The sequence below is a fragment of the Talpa occidentalis genome, unplaced genomic scaffold, assembly GCF_014898055.3.
Source record: "Talpa occidentalis isolate TD23 unplaced genomic scaffold, MPIMG_talOcc4v2.1 talOcc4.14, whole genome shotgun sequence".
NCBI classification, from domain to species: domain Eukaryota; kingdom Metazoa; phylum Chordata; class Mammalia; order Eulipotyphla; family Talpidae; genus Talpa; species Talpa occidentalis.
In genome coordinates, this window is record NW_023601433.1 from 18,614,238 (window position 1) to 18,634,786 (window position 20,549).

General features: G+C 35.4%; 1 protein-coding gene across 7 annotated transcripts in view; it reads right to left on the minus strand.

Moving 5' to 3' along the window:
* ANKRD26 (ankyrin repeat domain containing 26) overlaps nucleotides 1-20,549 on the minus strand; it is a 142,921-nt gene that overhangs the window by 53,780 nt on the left and 68,592 nt on the right. For 5 of the 7 annotated variants that reach the window (XM_054694819.1, XM_054694821.1, XM_054694823.1 and 2 more), the window contains 10 exons: nucleotides 17,762-17,823; nucleotides 9,350-9,443; nucleotides 7,160-7,258; nucleotides 6,475-6,503; nucleotides 6,312-6,384; nucleotides 5,016-5,098; nucleotides 3,400-3,557; nucleotides 2,517-2,687; nucleotides 1,858-1,891; nucleotides 1,148-1,289 (listed from right to left, as the gene is read on the minus strand). In XM_054694819.1, the coding sequence (XP_054550794.1) occupies nucleotides 1,148-1,289; nucleotides 1,858-1,891; nucleotides 2,517-2,687; nucleotides 3,400-3,557; nucleotides 5,016-5,098; nucleotides 6,312-6,384; nucleotides 6,475-6,503; nucleotides 7,160-7,258; nucleotides 9,350-9,443; nucleotides 17,762-17,823 (945 nt within the window). The remainder of the gene's footprint in view (nucleotides 1-1,147; nucleotides 1,290-1,857; nucleotides 1,892-2,516; nucleotides 2,688-3,399; nucleotides 3,558-5,015; nucleotides 5,099-6,311; nucleotides 6,385-6,474; nucleotides 6,504-7,159; nucleotides 7,259-9,349; nucleotides 9,444-17,761; nucleotides 17,824-20,549) is intronic. The other 2 variants (XM_054694818.1, XM_054694820.1) reach the window with 2 other exon arrangements.

Sequence of the window (20,549 nt, forward strand, 5' to 3'; positions counted from 1 at the left end):
AACTATAAACTCTAAAGCAACCACTAAACTAACAAGACAAAAGAGATATAGCTAATAAGCCCAAAAGAGAAATAAAACTACATCATAAAAATTACTTAAGCTAAAAAAAGGCAGGAAAAAAAGAGGAGCAAGGAGCAGATAGGATGAACAGAAATCCAACAGCATGATGACAGATTGAAACCAACTATATGTCAGTATCACCGTTAGGTGCGAATGGTCTGAGGGTCTCAATACAACATCTCCATACTTTGTAACAGATGTGAAAAAAGCTCACAAGGTCAATACAGCAAAATGACCTCAATGTAAGACCTCAAACTATACAATTTATAGAAGGTAGCATAATCTTTGTGACCTTGTGCTAAGCAAAGTTTTCTTAAAATGAACACCCAAAGCAAAAGGCATGTAAAGAACAACCACCTAAATCGGACATCAAACATTTTTGCTCTTAAAAAATGAAAATAGACACAAAATGGAAAACAAATGGCACAGCTACTTGAGGAAAAAAGTTGGCAGCGTCTGAAAGGAATACAAATGGTCGTGAGGAGATGTTTTAGGGGTGACGCATACATTAAGTATCTTGATTGCAGTGATGGTTTCCCGTGTATAGACATGGTCAAGTGACCCAGGGACACACTTGCTATATGCGCAGTTTACATCACTAAACTATAACAAACAAAAAGTCTTACTGCAAGAAAGAACCACCATGGCAGTGCCTGAGACGCAGATGGATAAAGAAGGACAAGAGATGCAGTGAGAAGACTGTGGCCTTTAACCTTATTCCAATAGCTGGATTTTATGGAAGGGGGTTAACATGATGAGATCTGAAGTTTTGAAAATATATCACAATCAAGGTTTTGGAAAGTGGAATGGCAGGGAGAACGGCTCTGAGGTTATTTCAGTATTTCACGAGGGAAAAAATGGTACATGACCTTGAATGAAGGCCTAGGAGACAGCAGAGTCAGCAAGAGTACAATGAGAATTCTCAAAGCTCTTTGGCTGAGTTTATACAATTGCTTTCATTTCAATTTAATATAAAACAGTTCTGAGATAAATAACATTATACCTGTGCTTTACGGTGCAGTACTAGATAAATGGTGTATAAAACCCCACAGTGTAAAGAAAAGACTTTATAGTTATAAAATCCTACCTTTACAATCCATGCTAAGTTGTTCAATTAGCAACATAGAATTCTTATAATTAGAGTAAGGTAATTTACTATCTTCTGAAGCTGTTTCAGATGACTGAGTTAAGTCCTCCAGGTTATCCACAGAATTAATTTGCTTCTTGACCTACAAATAAGCAATGCTATTTCAAAATGTTCTCAAAATACTTAGGAAACATACTAAATATGCAAGGGTGATAAAAATCCATCTTTCTATAAAAGCAAAAACAGACTTCTTTTTAATTACTGTTTTTATCAAAAGACTACCTTTATATATAACTAGTGTTATACATCACTCTTTCAAAATAAACCTCTCTGAAGTTTAGGAAAACTTTCTATTTTTTCATTCTACCTTTTATAATGTATTTCTTTTACAACAGAATAATATTTTTTAAGGATTTATTTTTATTTATTATGCATATGAGAACTATAGGCCAGAGGTATGGTGGGGGTGAGAGGATTCACCAGAGACACAGTGAGGAGCAGAACAGGCGGATCTACTGAAATACACAGCTGCAGGGAGCAGCAGGCGATTTAGGAGAGGTCTGCTGCCCCATATGTGGGTCAGCTCCCTGGGTCTGGGGATTGAACTAATGCTGCAGTGGCTGGCACTAGATTGATAGCGCTGACTTTAACCCCTGCACCACCAGGGAGGTCCCAGGATAATATTTTTTATCAATTAATTTTTACTGTACCTTGTTCTTTTCTTTAGATGTTTTCTTTATAAGCCTAAAAAAAATAACCAAACACCTATTTCAGATGCATGTTAACTACTTTAATACAGAGAATAACTGAGACTAGATTTTTTTAAATAAATATCTGCAATGTAATTAATTTTCTAGAGAGGGGATTAAGCAATACATAAAAAGAGTAATATTAATGAACAAAGAAAATGTACTACAAATAATATTAGCAAATCATTAAATATAGATCAAGCTGACAGTCAACAAGTTTCTAACATTGGAAATACAAACAAAATCAAATTTAATAAACATGTTCTTCTCTACTGGATCATTTCCAAGAGCATAAATATCTAAGATAAGAAAGAAAACTCCCTCGAACTCCACATTCTTCTGAAGTTATCCATTTTTCTACTGTCTTTCTCCGTATATATTCTTCTATAAAGGAGCAATTCACACTCACTCACCACAAACTGGCTGAAGGGCAACTATTTATTGAAACTTTCTCATCAAAGTTACTAGTCCTCATTGTAACCTCTCAACAGTATTTCTCTGATATTCTCTAGAACTCTCTTGTCAGGGACTGTACACTACATTATAGTTGTTTTATTCCCAGAAAAAGTAATCACTGCTGATATTCCTATACCTAGAAATAAAGAACTTAGAGAATTTACCTTCCATCATTCTGATCTACTTCACTTAAGCTGCTGTCATCATTCACTTGAAGCGCACCACCAGTTAGGGAACCAGCCTTCTCAAACATGGATGTAGTCACAGATGCTTTGACTGTCCATTTGCTATTTTCATTTTTCTTTACTTCTTTCATAGGCAAGCCAGGATTACTACTTTTAAAAATCCACAAAAAGGTCAATATTTAGAATAACTACTGATATTTTGTACAGTTCCAACATTTATCTACATTCATTTGTCTATTAATTCACAAGAAGTATGAAGTACCATCTGTAAGCAAGGAAATATATTTTTCTTGCTTCAAAAACAGATATACAATTATGATATATTGTGCTATAGAAGAATTGTCATATGAAATGTTAAGTGAGCACAAGGAAGGCTTTAAGAAGAGGGATGGCAGAGGAGGTCACCAGGAAAAAAAATGCACGAGAAAAAACCATTATACATGGAGAGTCTTTAATGCACAAAGACTAGGAGAAGTATAAAATTCATAGAATTTTATGTGATAGAATTTTATAGTGATAAGTTAGGAAATTGTGAAGCTTCTGTGCAAAAGCTTGAGAGTGAGGTGCCTAAAGTAATGACTCTCAGACACTGTAGTACTAATTAGATCACCACTGTATTTTTTATTTTAAAATATAGTAATACTTAAATGACATTATTTTTAAAATAGCGTGAGGCACATATAATATGAAAGAAGAAATCAGAACTATCTTGGGTGGTGAGGGCAATCTTACTTTTAAAGTAGGCCTGAATGTCTCTAGTAAAAATATAAAATTTGTTAATGACGATATTAGCGCACATTATAATTTGTTTTATAAGAAAATAACAAGTACCTTCTATTAAATATATGCTAACTAGGTTTACCTATCAGAATCTTCATTCTCCATAATAGGAAAGTGCTGGTTATCAGTTTTCCCATTCTTTGTTTGTTGAATTAATCCACGGTTATCAATAGCAGCATCACAAATATTCTCTGATAATTCCATTTCACTATTTTTGTGCATCTTGTTTTCTTCTTCAACCTTCAGTAAAAGTTTGATATTAAGGAAATTACTATTACTTTATTCATTAAAAAGAATTATTGTTGTTTTCATTAGTTTTATCTTCTGACTAGTGGTTGTGATTTTATCCAATACAGATATTTTTGTGTGCTTCCTTTATTTTTATCATTACAGATCATTGAGATTTTTGTAAATTCTGCTTCATTCTGACTCAAGAAAGACCTTTCCAAAATTCCTACAAGGGCTTTCTTAAATCTGTGCTCTTATTCACACCCATTCTTCACTACCTAACATATTTACCCCTGCCATCTGACTGACAGATGGCAAATAGACTTCAGCACAATGTGACCTTGTCCGTCTTTACCGTCTTTAAACAGCCAAGTTAATATACACTAATGAGAGTGGATTAAAATATTTTAATATGTACTCATTACCCACACTGAGATAGAAAAATATTACCTGTACCTGAACAAGAAAAAGCCCACCCTAGAAGGTGTTATTCTCTTAATAGGCAGTTGGATTATTTCTTTTTCTTTCTTTTTTTTTTTTTTTGGCCAACTAATTAAGTCTTTAATTAGTGCTTCAAATTCAACAAGTCATTTCCAGGATGATTTTTCTTAAACAAAAGAAACTGATAATTCAACTTCTTGACAAGTTGCTGCTGAAGAAAATAAACTCTTTAAATATATGACACATCATTTAAAAAATTATCCAGCATCACCTTCTATGATATTGTTTTGCATTTTGGGCACATAATTATTTTATTATTTTTTATTATAAATTTTATTTTTATATTCCTCATACAATTGCAACCCCCCTTATTTTGACACCAATCCCTTCCCTCCTTGCCCCCCACCCCCTATAGAGTATCTCTGGTTCATAGTTTTTTGTTGATTTTGATTTTCACTTTCTTATAGTTATTCATTTTCCTGGTCCCTTATTTAAGTTTTCTAGATTCCTGCTATGAGTGAGACCATCCGGTATTTTTCTTTTTCTGACCCCATATACTGTTTGAAATTAGACTCTAAGTCAATTGCATAGAGATCACAGGAGAATAAGTCTTTCACCTTGATGTTGGCGACTGGCAATATGAAGCTGCAAATTTTGAATCAGTGGGAATGATTACTTCTTTTACATTTTTCCAACTCAATGGACATCACTGTTTCACCGTTCATAATTTCAACGGATTATCATGTTTCAGCATTGGATTTCTACCTTGTTAATCATGTAGGGAAGTTATAAAAATGCGAGAAGCAAGCAATATTCAGGAATTTTTTCTCTCAATTCCAAGGATAAAGTTACTAGATTCTAAAAACATTTTAAGTTTTTAACAAGCACAAATATTTTCAAAACTAAATGTTAAATTATGATCTATTAAGTCTAAAAAACTAGTCCAAAAATAATTTGATTTGTATTACGCTATGTTTAAAGCACAGAAAACAATATTAAACCAGAAATTAAGTATAAATTTCTACATACCAGTGGGTGGTCATTTTCACTTCCATCAAGCCTTTCTTGACCTTCCTCTGATGTCATTTCTAAGTCTGGTTCTTCTGACAAATCTATATATGTTGTTAAAATGAACTACTTAGAATGCTTAGGCAAAAACACAACGTAACATTTTATTGAAAGTTCAAGTTAAGCTTAATGTTTAACTGAATGTTGGCTTCATAAAGAATGCTGGCTTCATATTTCTGGGCCTCCCTGGTGGCGCAGAGGTTGAGCGCTGGGTTGAGAAGCTGCCCGCAGCCTCTGCAATGCCAGTTCGATCCCCGGCTGCCGGGTGAGGGTCCCACATGGTGCGCAGACCTCTTCTGCCGCCCGCTGCTCCCCTCAGCAGTGTACTTCGATCCTTCTGCCTGTTCTGCTCCCTGCTCTGGCTCTGGTGAATTCTCTCACCCTCCTGCACTTCTGACTATACCCAGTGCTTGTATAAATAAATAAATAAATAAATCTTTAAAAAAAAAAAAGAAAGAAATTATTTCTAACTATCTAAAACTTCAAGATCATCTGGGAAAATTTGATTCCAGGTACAAACAGCTCAAGGGTTCACTCACTCACAAATTTACCCATTCAACATCAAGGGGAAAAACTATATATGAAACACAATTTTAAAGTATACATTACTAACCAATAAAGTCACACTATTAAATAGCACATGAAGCTTTAACTGCATTATTCATGGTTTCCAAAATCACTGTTGATTTTTCTGCCTTTATCAGTGCACAGCTTTCCATAATTGGAAATGTTTTCTTGTATTATTCTGACAAATTCTTTTGCATCTTTTTAGACTCAGCTTGCTATGTTAAGTCCTCCTTGATTATGACGCTTTTCCCAGATAAACAGATGTCTCTTTCCTTGGGGCTACATAGCACTATACAGATTTTTCTTTTGTATCTTCATCACTCGAACTGCAATTTATTTCTTTACATGTCTATCCCCTCTGTTCTTACACTGTGGGGATTAATCTCTTGGATTATCCTTATATAAAGAAACTATTTATTTTGCTCAATAGCTATTATTTGAGATCATGGCTTTTTTAGAGATAATCCCTGAAATGAGACTTCAAAAGTTGGTTGGCCAGACACAAAGGGGTAGGGGCAGGAGAAGGGTATTCAAGGCTATAGCAAGACAGTGAGAGAAGCACACAGAAGGACACATATTTGTCTAAAATACCAGGATGATGAAGAAGGCATCAATCATCAGAAGTTGAGAATGCCAGAGCAAAGTGCAGTAGAAAAGACTGAAATGTTAGATCTGTGCTGCAAAACTTACCTGATTGAAATGTTTGCACATCTTTCACTCCTACTGCATTTTTAGGAATAGCATCTTTCACTTCAATGGTAGGCTGAAAGGGTTTTGAAACAAGATGATAAATAATGTGCATTTCATACAACCTATAGTTAATAATTCATAATGAAAAAATTAAAGTTACTACCTTCAAGTGATGGTATTTTTCAGGAGAATCTGGAAAGCAAAAGGGACACATGATCAGTCATATGTAAATATGAAAGCCAGCAAGATATTCAGGCAGAGTTAGTATCAAGCTGAATCCTTATGCTGGGCTTTGGAAATGATCACATCAGGCTTTGGTTGGTTGGCTTTAGGTTAGGACAGCCACAGGGAGAAATGTGAGCCCAGTATAACACTGAATGAAGAACAAGACTACAGGTTTAACAAAACATGCAGTTAATATTTCAGAACTTAAGGTTAAGTTTCAAATGATTATAACTAAAATAGAAAAGTATCAATATCTCAGTGTGAACATGCTGATAGATGGGGAAAAAGTGTTATTTAATCACAAGAAAAAACCATGACGCTGAGAGGATAAACGTGAGAGCTGATGGTAGAATGAAACAGCATGTATTTAGTGCAAGACATCAGAATCAGGTAAACCATTATACTACAAGTACTTATCATATTTCATATTATCATTCTCATACCATATATATTATATTCTTATCATATCTTCAATTTATCTTATAATTTAGGAAGTACACAGCTGTGACGACAGTTCAATTGATTGCATAATTTGTCACTCTTTAGAGAGTGTTATGAATTGATCAGCATGGTTATACACTTGTAGAATAATAGTTAATAAAAATATTCACATTTTTCCATACCCAGCTGGGCTACTGGAATGCCTACATTTCTTGTATCCTCTACTTCAGACATCTTCAAGTTTGTTGATCCGCTCATGCAAGAAGGTATATAAAATACATCTAAGAAATAATGTATATAAACTTTCAATTCTAAAATATGGTTATCAAAAAAGAAAAAAATTAATTGCAAGAAAATTATCAGATATCTTAAATCTTTATATTTCAAAATCAGTGTAAGGTTTACTGAAAATAACAGTATTACTATGTAGGGGGGAAAATTCTTTAATTTCTTTCATTTCCAAAATGAATTTGGCTTGCTATATCATGATACTCATTAAAGAATTTTTATGAAAGTTATAAAAAAAATAACTATCAAAGAAAAAAAGTCAAGGCTACTACTATATTCAAATTAACTTCATTAATTTGAAAAATATACGTGGCACCAATCACCACATGTATTTTTTGATGTCTGATAGTTATTAGGAGGTAAATTAGTGGCTAAGGTTTACCCCAACTCCAGCACCCTCTCCTGCTTCCAGTACTGTCTGGAGAAGCAATGATAAATTTTTTTTGAGTGCAAATACAGTGAAGTCATCTAAACTGAGTTCTCTCAATTTTCATCAACTCTAAAACTACCAAGTTAACCATTTTTCCTCCCTCCTGCCCTTCACTATCCTCCTTCCTCTTCAAAAGAAATCTCTAGATCTGTGGTCTTGATCTTCACCTTTCACATGGATTATATGTGTGTGTGTGTGCATGTGTGTGTACTCATATATATGTATATAGTATCTAGTCATATATATGACTATACATAATTTATGTATTACATATTATCCTCACCACTTCCTCTTTTCTCTTTGCTTAGCAGCAGTATCTTTTATCTATAGTTTTAATTCTTCATCTGTTTCCCTCTGACTATAAACATGTTCAGAAATAAAAACGAAGAAGTGCTTTCCTTAATCCTTTTATATCTTGAGCTATCCAGTGACTCTTCTTCCAGAATTCTCTAAAGAGAAGTTTACACCCTGGCAACTCAGAGCAAGGTCTAAGGACAAGCAACAATGGTGTCACCTGAGAGCCTGTTAGAAATGCAGATTTCCACCACAAAACTCAGAATGTGTATTTTTAACAAGTTACCCAAGTGATGCATTAACATTTGAGAAACTGTAATCTATACTGAGTCTGCTGTCACATTTATTTTACTGTAACTCATCCTTTTAAAATCTAGTTTCAAGTTCCTCACTATCACTTCCTCTGCATTAGAAACTGCATTAGAGGTCATGAACTTTGCAATGGATTTTTTTTTAATCAGGCTATTGCTTCCTTAATCTTTCCATAACTGACTCTACCCTCCTCTCTTCAATTCTCTTATTTTGTCCTATATGATCCTATCCTATGAGGTAGCAACATTTTACTTAACATTTAAGCATACACATTTATAGTTGGCCACATCCATGATGCTCACCCATGGAAAATAAAACATAGCATTAAATGATCTCAATCTTTAATGTCTTCCCAACAATGAGGAAAGCAGTAAGAATGGGGAGATTTTGTCCTGCTTCTCCATGAGTTTTGGTACTGGGAACTCACTTTACATTCTCTCCAAGTTTGAACACTCTGCTCTTCCCATTTTTTTTTTTTCTAGTGAATACCTATATTTATTGAGTAAGTTCAACGCCTTTATGGACACAGGTCATATATAACAGTCACATTACAATAGTCACATCAAAGATTACAAATCATAGATCACCATAATAGACATTAAAATAACGAAAAAGTTTGACGTATTTTTGAGAATTACCAACGTGACATACAGTTACAAAGTGTGCACAGACTTTGGAGAAATGATGCCAATTTTTTTTAACACCTCCCTCTATATATACACCCAATTCTCTTTCCTTCATTTAGCCCCTATCTCCACTCTCTGCCTTTCGCATTCATTCTTCATCCCCACTTTTCCTTTTCTTTATTTCCTAATTTTCCTAGCTCTCAGAGTATCTTAAAGTACACTAACACCCCTTTAGAAGAAAAGCCTTTCAATGTAATCTGTTGTTGACACCTGATAAGAAAACAAAACTTATTTCCTTTTCACTTCTCTTTTACCTTAGTATGCATTTATTAGGTGATTATCTTTGGCTATTAGAATACATCACTATTCTTATTTTAACTCAACATGCAGTCAAATGACCCCTTTAAAAATAAATTTCTTACCATCTACTTTTCCAGTTAACATATTTTTTCCTCTTTGGTCTGCAGCTCCAGATAAATGATCAACATATTTCTGTGGAAGACTCTCAGAAATACTCTGTTAAATTTGATATTAATAAATAATGAGTGGGAGAAAGATTTCCTAATTTCTTTCTAAGAAAATATTTCAATTTCCTAGCTTAAACATTTTTAAACTTAAAAAACAAAGAGAAGCATGTATTAAAATCTAAAACATTTAAATTGAAAACCTCATCTATGCTTTCTAGGTCAATTCTATCTTTCATCTTTATTTGGCAATTGGCTTAGTAAACTGAGCAAAGAAGGTAAGAGTGTTTTCATTGACAAAATACTCATTTACCCACATATTTCTATAAAACACTTACCTTTAATTTTCATTTCTCAACAAGATAAAAGAATATTTAAAAAAATATGTATTTAAACAAATTCTCTAATGAGTATACTTGTTATAAATTTAAACTATCTGTAATAATAGAAATTCTTTTAGTGTTAAAACATACTTGGCATAAAAAACTTTGGTGCATGTCTTGTTCCCTATAAAAAGAACACTGTAGGGCCTCCCTGATGGTTCAGCGGTTGAGCACTGGGCTGCGAAGGTGCCCGCAGCCTCTGCAGCGCCAATTCGATCCCTGGCTGCTGGGCAAGGGTCCCACATGGCGCAACAGACCTCTCCTGCAGAGCCTGCTGCTCCCCTCAGAAGTGTACTTTGTCAGTCTGCCTGCTCTGCTCCCCGCTCTGGCTCTGGTGAATTCTCTCACCCTCCTGTGCTTCTGACTGTACCCAGTGCTTGTATAAATAAATAAATAAATCTTAAAAAAAAAAAAAAAAAAGGTTACTTCATTTTGGAGAACAAGTAAGAATCTAAGTTTTGGAAGAATGTAAGTTTTAAAATGTTGCATGCATCTTACTTTAGCTCAACATGGAGACAAAGTAACCCTTTTCTCTCTAATTTGTCAATGTTTTATAGATTTATTTTTATTAAGGTAACATTGGTTATTTGTGTGATATATCTAACAACTAAAGCTTGAAATGAAATTACTTCCCATATTTTAAATGCATTTCTGTTCTTTTCATAGATAAATGGCAAATTGTTTCTGTGTGTTTATTTTCATCATTGTGTGCTTAATTGTATTATCTTCTATAACAGATTAATTAATCTATTCTGTTACAAATCTGTCACATCCCATAACATAAAATAATCTGTGCACTGTGCTGCTACAGCTTCTAATTGCTCCTTATATAAAGGTACAAAATTCTCCTCATGGCACACTCAGGAGTAAAATTCCTGGTTTGCATGGAATGCAAATATTTTGCCTTTCAAGATAATGCTCAACCGTTTTCCAGTATGATGGTATAAATCTTTTCTATGGAGTTTGATTGCAGCCTACAGGTAGAGTGTGAGTTAGTGGTAGTACAGGTGAGCTGACATGAAATAGAAAATAAAATAGAGAACACAGGAGAAAAGAAGACATCGATGGACAAAAATCAGCATAAACAGAAGTACTGCAGTGGACAAGAGTGATGTTCCTGATCAATACAGGCACAGTAACATCACAGATACAGAGCTAATGCCAGATCCTGAAATGTTCCAGTTTCTGGGGGATGGCTCAGTGACACCACCTCCAGTTGTGTTGAACAGGAATGGTGACATTAGGCACTGTTCTCCCATTCTCAAATGCAGGGCAAATGCTTTTATCATAAAATATGCCCTTTTTTATAGATTATTGTATAGATGAAAGAAGTCTCCAATGAAAATATGTTCCTACAGGATTTATTTTAAAGTGAAAAATATATATTGCATTTATCAAATGTTTTTTTCTGCATCTAACAAGACCATTGTATATTATCTCTTTGTGCCATTCATGTAGAAGATAACATTATATGTCAAAGCCACACTGCAATCCTTCACATAATAAACCTAAATTTGAGAGGTTATTTTCTTGAGGATTTTTGCATCTCAGCATATGAGACAAATTGGACTTTAAGTTTTCTTTTCTGAAATGTCCTGAAGAAGGTTTTATAACAGTGTTATGCTGGACTCATAAAATAAATTATAAGTTTTCCCATTTTCTCTATTTGAAGGAAGATTTTGTTTGAGATGTCAATAAGTCTAGCTGAAATATCTGGAGATTTTATTTTTTGATCTCTCTGGACCTGGGATTTTCTTTGTGGGGAGAATTTTTGTCATTCCTGTTTTATTACAATTTAAACATCTTTAACAGAAAATAGACTACTCAGATTTCCTATTTTCCCCCACAATGGTTTGTACATTTCACCTAAATTTTCAAATTTAATGTCACAAAGTTGCACCTTATCTCCCTTTAAAAGTGTTTGTGTGCAGACAATTATAAACCAGAGACATACTGCAGGGGAGGAGGAGAGAGGGGGGGTGAGAGGGATGGAGGGAGGAGCACAGGGGACGGTGGTGATGATGCATGGGTGCCGTGAGGAAGGAGATTCTATGGGGACTCAATCTGAAGGGGTGAGGGGAAGAAAATATGGTCTGAAAATGTAAAAAGTGATAAATGTGGCAGACAGGGCACGCAGGGAGTGCATACCGCATCGCCATTTTAGAACAGGGACATCTCTTCAGTAAAGACTACCTGAAACCAGCAGAAGGCTCCTGGAGGAGCCAGAGGTGAACTGGGAAGTTTGCCCATGCCAGGCCCCTTCTGGCCTGTAGTCTAAGCCCAGACGGGGAGCGGGAACCCACCACCGGGACAGACGAGGTGCGCAGGGGAGCATGTCCCCACATCGGCATTTTAAAACAGGGACATTTCATCAGTAAAGACTGCTTGAAACCGACAGATGGCTCCCGGAGGAGCCAGAGGGGAGAGGAGAAGTTCACCCAAGATGCCGGCCAGTCCCAGCAACACAGTGTCCCAATTCATACGGCAAATTAGAAAACAGACAGTAGGGAGTAGAAGAACCACACGCAACCTAGCAACTCACCAGGGAAAAAGCACACCACAAAAAGAAAACCACCCACCAGATTGCAACGACAGTAACTTGGAAGAACTTCTGAGCCTTCCAGAAAGAGAATTTAAAATTGCCATGATTAAAAAAATGACAGAACTCATAAAGGAAAACAATTATAAGGGAAAAATAATCAACGATCAGAAGAATGAAATTGAATCCCAAAAGAGGGAAGTAAAAGAAATGCAGGACATCAAAGAATTAATGGAGGCACTAAAGAACTCTGGGAAAAGCAATGAAAGCAGAATAGATGAAATGGAAGAACGAATAAGTACTCTTGAAGACACAGAAATAAAAAGAACCACAACAGAAAAGGAAAGAGAAGTACGACGGAAAAAGACAGAAGAAAGGCTTCGGGAACTATCTGACTCCATGAGGAAAGGAAATATAAGAGTTATAGGAATCCCAGAAGGAGAGGAGAGAGATGTAGGAACAGAGAAAATATTCAAGGAGATAATTGAAGAGAACTTCCCAAATGTGAAGAAGGAGCTGAAAATTGATATGCAAGAAGCAAGAAGAACACCAAACTTCCACGACGAAAGGAAAAATACAGCAAGACACATAATAGTAAAGCTCCAAGAATCCAGGGCAAGGAAAAAATAATGAAGCTGACAAGAGGGAAGAAACAGATAACATTCAAAGGAAAACCAATCAGGCTGACATCAGACTTCTCCGAAGAAACACTACAGGCAAGGAGAGAGTGGAGGGACATAGTCAACAGACTCCAAGAAAACAGATGCCAACCAAGAATACGCTATCCCACAAAGCTCTCCTTCCTCTATGAAGAAAGAATAAGGACCTTCCCAGACAAACAGAAACTATGGAATTTCATTATGACTAAACCTCCACTCCAAAAAATACTACAAGGAGTCCTAAAGCCAGAACCTCAGAGGGACGAATAACAACGAAAGAAGGCCAAAAAAAAAAAAAAAGTTATTAAAAGAATAAATATAATCAAAGGAAAGACAAATATAATGGCAAATAGAGATGCTAACATATCAATATTAACTCTAAATGTAAATGGACTAAACTCTTCAATAAAAAAAGACACAGACTCGCAGGCTGGATTAAGAAACAAAACCCAACCTTTTGCTGTCTCCAGGAAGCACATTTAGCTACAAAAGATAAAAATAGACTCAACGTGAAAGGATGGAAAACAATCCTACAAGCAAATGGACCAAAAAAGAAAGCAGGAACAGCTCTACTTATATCAGATAAAACAGATTTCAAACTCAAAAAAGATAAAAAGAGACCCCAACGGTCACTACACTATGATCAAGGGGACAATACTTCAAGAAGAAATAATACTCATTAACATATATTCACCAAACGAAGGAGCACCAAAATACATCAGACAACTATTGTCATCTCTGAAAACAGACATCAGAGAAAACACATACGTAGTGGGAGATTTCAACACACCACTATCAACAATGGATAGATCAATGAGACAAAAAATATGTAAAGACACTAAAGCTCTATATAAGGATCTAGAGTGCTTAGGCTTAACAGACATCTATAGAACACTAAACCCAAAAAAAACGGAGTACACATTTTTCTCAAGCACACACGGATCATTCTCCAGGATCAATCACATACTGGGGCACAAGACAAACATCAGCAGATACACCAAGATTGAAATCATACCAACCATCTTTTCTGACCATGAAGGCATCAAACTAGAAATAAACCATAAAAAGAAGGCAAAGAACTCTCCTACCTCATGGAGATTGAAAACCACACTACTGGAAGACCACTGGACTAATGAGGAGATCAAAGAAGAAATTAAAAAATTCTTTGAATTGAATGACAAGGAGGACACCAATTTCCTAAACATATGGGACATAGCAAAAGCAGTGATTAGAGGAAACTATATAGCAATAGAGACTCACATCAAGAAACAAGAAAGAACTCAAAGAAACAACCTAATCTCGAAGCTCAAAGATCTAGAAAAAGAACAACAAAAAAACCCCAAAACCAGTAGAAGAAAAGAAATAATAAAAACCAAAGCAGAAATAAATGAAATTGAAACTAAAAAAACACTCCAAAAGATCAATGAAACCAAGAGCTGGTTCTTTGAAAAAATAAATAAAATAGACAAACCCCTAGCCAGGCTCACAAAGGAAAAAAGGGATAAAGCACAAATAAACAGGTTCATAAATGAAAGAGGAGAAATCACAACGGACACAGCAGAAATCAAAAGAATAATCAGTAACTACGATGAACAGTTATATGGAAACAAGTTCAATAATCTAGAGGAGATGGACAAATTCCTACAACTCTACAATCACCCAAAGCTAGATAAAGAAGAAATAGAACACCTAAATGGACCAACTACAAGCAGCAAAATTGAAATGGTAATCAAAAACCTCCCCAAAAACAAAAGCCCAGGACCTGATGGATTTACATATGAATTCTACCAAACATTCAGAGACGAATTAGTGACTATCCTTCCAAACTCTTCCAAAAAATTGAGAAGGAAGGGACAATACCAAACACGTTCTATGAAGCCAACATTACACTAATACCAAAACCAATCAAGGACAAGACAAAAAAGGAAAACTACAGGCCAATCTCCCTAATGAACACTGATGCAAAAATCCTCAATAAAACTTTAGCTACCAGAATCCAACAATGTATCCATAAGATAATTCACCACGACAAAGTAGGATTCATTCCAGGGACACAAGGATGGTTCAACATCCGAAAATCAATCAACGTTATCCAACACATCAACAAAAAGAAATATATAAACCATATGATAATATCAATAGATGCTGAGAAAGCTTTCGACAAAGTGCAACACCCATTCATGATAAAAGCCCTTGAAATTCTTGGGATACAAGGAACATATCTCAACATCATAAAGGCCATATATGAGAAGCCAACAGCCAGTATCACTATGAATGGTGAAAAGCTGAAAGCATTTCCATTAATATCTGGAACAAGACAAGGATGTCCACTCTCACCACTGCTTTTCAATATAATACTGGAAGTCCTAGCCAGAGCAATAGACAGGAGAAAGACAAACAAGGAATCCAAATAGGAAAAGAAGAAGTCAAACTATCACTATTTGCAGTTGATATGATAATATACACAGAGAACCCCAAAAACTCCACAGAAAAACTAATTCAACTCATCAATCAGTTCAGTAAAGTGGCAGGATACAAAATCAACACGCATAAGTCAGTAGCCTTCCTATACACAAACAATAAATCTGAAGAAGAAATTAAAAAAAAAATCCCTTTTATTATCTAAACAAAAAAATCAAATACTTGGGAATAAATCTAATAAAAGAGGTAAAAGACCTATACAAAGAAAACTATAAAACACTGTTAAAAGAAATAGAAGAAGACACAAAGAAATGGAAAGACATCCCCTGCTCATGGATTGGAAGAATAAACATTATTCAAATGGCCATCCAATCAAAAGCAATATACAGATTCAATGCTATTCCAATCAAAATTTCAATGTCATTCTTCAAAGAAATAGAACAATTATTGATGAAATTCATATGGAATCACCAAAAACCCCGAATAGCCAAAGCTCTCCTGAACAAAAAAGAAGGGAATGGAGGCATAATACTTCCAGACTTCAAACTATACTACAAAGCCATAATTATGAAAACTGCATGGTATTGGAACAAGAACAGATACACAGACCAATGGAATTCAATAGAAAATCCAGAAATAAACCCACAGATTTATGGTCAACTAATCTTTGACAAAGGAGCAAAGACTATGCATTGGAACAAAGAAAGTTTGTTCAATAAACGGTGCTGGGAAAACTGGGTTGCTACATGCAAAAGAATGAAGCTTGACCACTACCTCACACCATGCAGAAAAACCAACTCAAAATGGATTAAAGAACTAGACATAATACCTGAAACCATAAAATACACAGAAGGAAATATAGGCGAAACACTACGTGATATGCACATAAAAGACATCTTTACAGACACATTACCCAAAGCAGTGATAGTGAAGGTAAAGATAAACAGCTGAGACTACATCAAATTAAAGAGCTTCTGCACAGCAAAAGAGACAATAACCCAAACAAAGAGAAACCCCACCGACTGGGAGAACATTTTTGCACACAACACTAATGATAAAGGACTGATCACAAAAATCTGCAAAGAGCTGATGAGACTCAACAACAACAAAGAAAATAGTCCTGTTAAAAATGGGCAGAAGAGCTAAAAAGAAACTTCTCTGAAGAGGAAATGCAAATGGCCAACAGGCATATGAAAAAATGTTCAACATCACTTGTCATCAGGGAAATGCAAATCAAAACCACACTGAGATACCATCTTACACCAGTGAGAATGGCACATATTAAAAAAACTAGCAACAACAAATGTTGGCGAGGGTGTGGAGAAAAAGGAACTCTCCTGCACTGTTGGTGGGAGTGCAAACTGCTCCAACCACTATGGAGAGCTGTGTGTAGATTTCTGGACCTACTAAACATAGAGCTTCCATATGATCCAGCAATTCCACTCCTAGGTATTTATCCAAAGGACACAGAAACATCAATTCCAAAGAGCACCTGCACCCCTATGTTTATAGCAGCACTGTTTACAATAGCTAAACTTTGGAAACAACCCAAATGCTCAAAAATAGATGACTGGATCAAGAAGATGTGGTACATATACATCATGGAATATTACTCAGCGTTCAAAAAAGATAAACACATGCCATTTGCAGCAACATGGATGGAGCTGGAGGAGATCATGCTCAGCGAAATAAGCCAGAAAGAAAAAGAAAAATACTGGATGGTCTCACTCATAGCAGGAATCTAGAAAACTTAAATAAGGGACCAGGAAAAAGAATAACTATAAGAAAGAAAATATCAAAATCAACAAACAACTATGAACCAGAGACACTCTATGGGGGATGGGGTGCAGGGAGAGGAGGGATTAGGGTCAAAATAAGGGGGTTGCAATTGTATGGGGAATATAAAAATAAAATTTATTTTAAAAAAAGTGATAAATGTTAAAATAAAAAAAATAAGTGTTTGTGTGAACTAGATATGGATGATTTTTATTTTCTCTTGTTTTTTAAGATCAGTTTTGTTAGATATTTAACAATATTATTAGAAATTATTTTCTCTAGTACGTTTTTCAATTTCATGAATTTCTGTTCTTTTCTTAATATACTTTCCCCCCCTACATCCATTGTGTTTAATTTGCTATTTTATTCTACTTCTTAGATTCCTGTATGATAAAATTTCACTCTTGACAATTAGCAGCATTGTACTATGAAGTAGTATTAAATTTGGCATGTTATTAATTATATATTAAATCTATAATGAAATAATTTAATGGGAAAATACAGAGATGAGAAAATCAAGTCAAATCAGAGTCTTTTATGTTTTAATGTCATTCAATGCTTACAGTGGGAAAAAATTAATAAAAGACAGTACCTCGGAATCCCAAGGTGATTCTGTATCTTCCTCTTCTCCTAATCCTAATTCTGACATCATATCTATAAAACATAGGTACAGATACATTAAAGACAATGTCTATTACTATGAATTATTTTTAAAAAGTCTATGTTTATGAATATTTCCATAAAATATTATAGCAGAAAGGAATTTCAGAGGGTTGAAGAAGTTTCAGGAAGAAAAAGCTGGTATACTTATGAAGAAAGCAAGCAAAAGAAAAATACTTAAAGGAAATAGATATTGACTGGTTGACTTGGAAGGAGGGATACACCCTTAGGGGTTATGTACAAATGGAGGTAACACAGGCATAAGCCCAGCCCACATGCACAACTATCACTAGTGATGGACTTCTTTGGGACCACCCCTCTCAGCCCCGCCCCTGATGACCCAGCTACATTTTACTTCTCCCTGACATACAGTGCCATCTACCGGAAATGTAGAAGCTCTGTAGCTTTAATATTTAGAAAGCAAATAACGGGGAGGTGAAGAAACACTAAAAGCAGCAACCTAAGTTCTCAGAGGAACACTACAACTCAGAGAAAGAACACTCGCGAGCCTAACCAAAGACATGCAAGATCATTATTCCTGTCAAGTACAGAGCTCAAAAAGGCACAGAGTGACTGATTAGATTAGAAAACAGAATCTAACTTTCTGCTGTCTCCAGGCTCAGACTAAAGAGTTGGGAAACAATCCCACAAGCAAATGGGACAATAGCAGATAAAATAGATCTCCAGCTGAAAAACATGAGAGACAGGGATAAACACAATAAATGATTTAAGGAAAAAACACATCGGGAAGTCATAATACTCATCAATATTATACTCACCAAACCAAGGAGCATCGAAATATATAAGGTAATCACTATCAAATATAAATATAGACTTTGGAAAAAACACATTCATGGCTAGGGCTTCAACATTCCCTTTTACCAATGGGCAGATTAACCACACAGAAAGTAAGGACAAGTAGCCTTAAATAATTAGACCATATGGGCTTAAAAGACTTTCATAGGGCAGTGCACCCCACCCTCCCAAAAGCTCAATACATATTCTTCTCAAGTGCACATGGGACATTCTCCAGGATTGACCACAGAGTGGGTCACAAGACAAGTATCGACAAATTCATAAAAACTGAAATCATACCAAGCTTCTCCTCTGACCACAATGGTATCAAACTAGAAATCAATCAAAAATGAAGGAAGGAAAAAACTTCTAATATGTGGATGTGGAGACTGAATAATACACTACTGAGTAACTACTGGATTAATGAAGAAATCAAAGGTAAATTAAAAAATACCTTGAGACAAAAATGAGGACAAACCTTTCAGAACTTATGGGACATAGCAAAAGCAGCATGAAGAGGGAAGTATATAGCATATAGCAACACAGGCCCACATATATAAAATGAACAAAAGATCAAATAATCTTATAGCTCACTGTAAGGAACTAGAAAAAAAGAAGAAGAAAAAAGCCAGTAGAAAGAAGGAAATAATAAAAATTAGGGCAGAAATAAATGAAGTAAAAGTCAAAATGACAGTCCCAAAGATAAACGAAACCAAAAGTTGGTACTTTGAAACAATAAACAAAATAGGCAAACCTGTAAATAGGCTCACAAAGGAAAGAAGGGAGAATTCAAATAGGACCAGAAATTAAAGAGGAGAATTCATAACAAATATCTTAGAGATTCAGAGAATCATAAGAGTTTACTATGAACATTCTGTATGCTGTTAAGCTGAATACCCTAGAGGAGATGGATAAATTCTTGGAAATATACAACCATCCCAGGTTGAACAGTGAGGAAACAAGAAAATCTGAGCAGATGAATTACAAGCAAGGAGATATATATATATATGTGTGTGTGTATATATATATACACACACACATACATACATATACATACATACATACATACATAAACACACACACATATATGTGTGTGTGTGTGTGTGTGTGTGTGTGTGTGTATATCTCAAAATCCAGAAACAAGCATTGGTGAGGATGTGGAGAAAAAGGAATCCTTATACACTGTTGATGGGAATGTAAACTGGTCCCTCCATCCCCTATGGAATATAGTTTGGAAGTTTCTCAAAATATTAAAAATGGATGTACCATATGACCCAATAATTCCACTCCTAGGTGACTATCCAAAGAACAGAAAAACACTAATTTGAAGGGACACATGCACTCCTTATTGCAGCACTACTGACAATAACCAAGCTATGGAAACTAAGTGCCCAAAAACAGATGAGTAGATAAGGATATATGGTATATATGTGCAATAGAATACGACTTGGCTATTACAAAGAGATAAACCCTTGCCATTTGAGATACCATGGATGGAGCTGTAGGGAATTAGCTAAGCAAAATAAGACAGGGGCCTCCCTGGTGGCACAAGGGGTTAAGACACAACCTATGAAGCTATCTGCAGCTGCTGCAGCATGAGTTCGATCCCCGGCCAGGGAGCTACCCACATGGTGCGGGAGACCTCTCCTGGCTCACCCGCCGCTCTCCTCAGCAGTGTATTTCAGTCAGTCTACCTGTTCTGTTCCCCACTTTGTCTCTTGTGAATCCTCTCACCCCCAAAACCTCTGGCCTGTACCCCAGTTCTTGTATGCATAAATGAATACATCTTACAAAAAAAAAATAAGACAGAAGAATAAAGGCAAATACTGAATGGTGTCACTCATATGTGGCAATAGAGAAATAAACCAAAGGGTCAGATAAAGTCAAACCAATAACAGAACCTAGAAAGCTGACTTTATTACTGA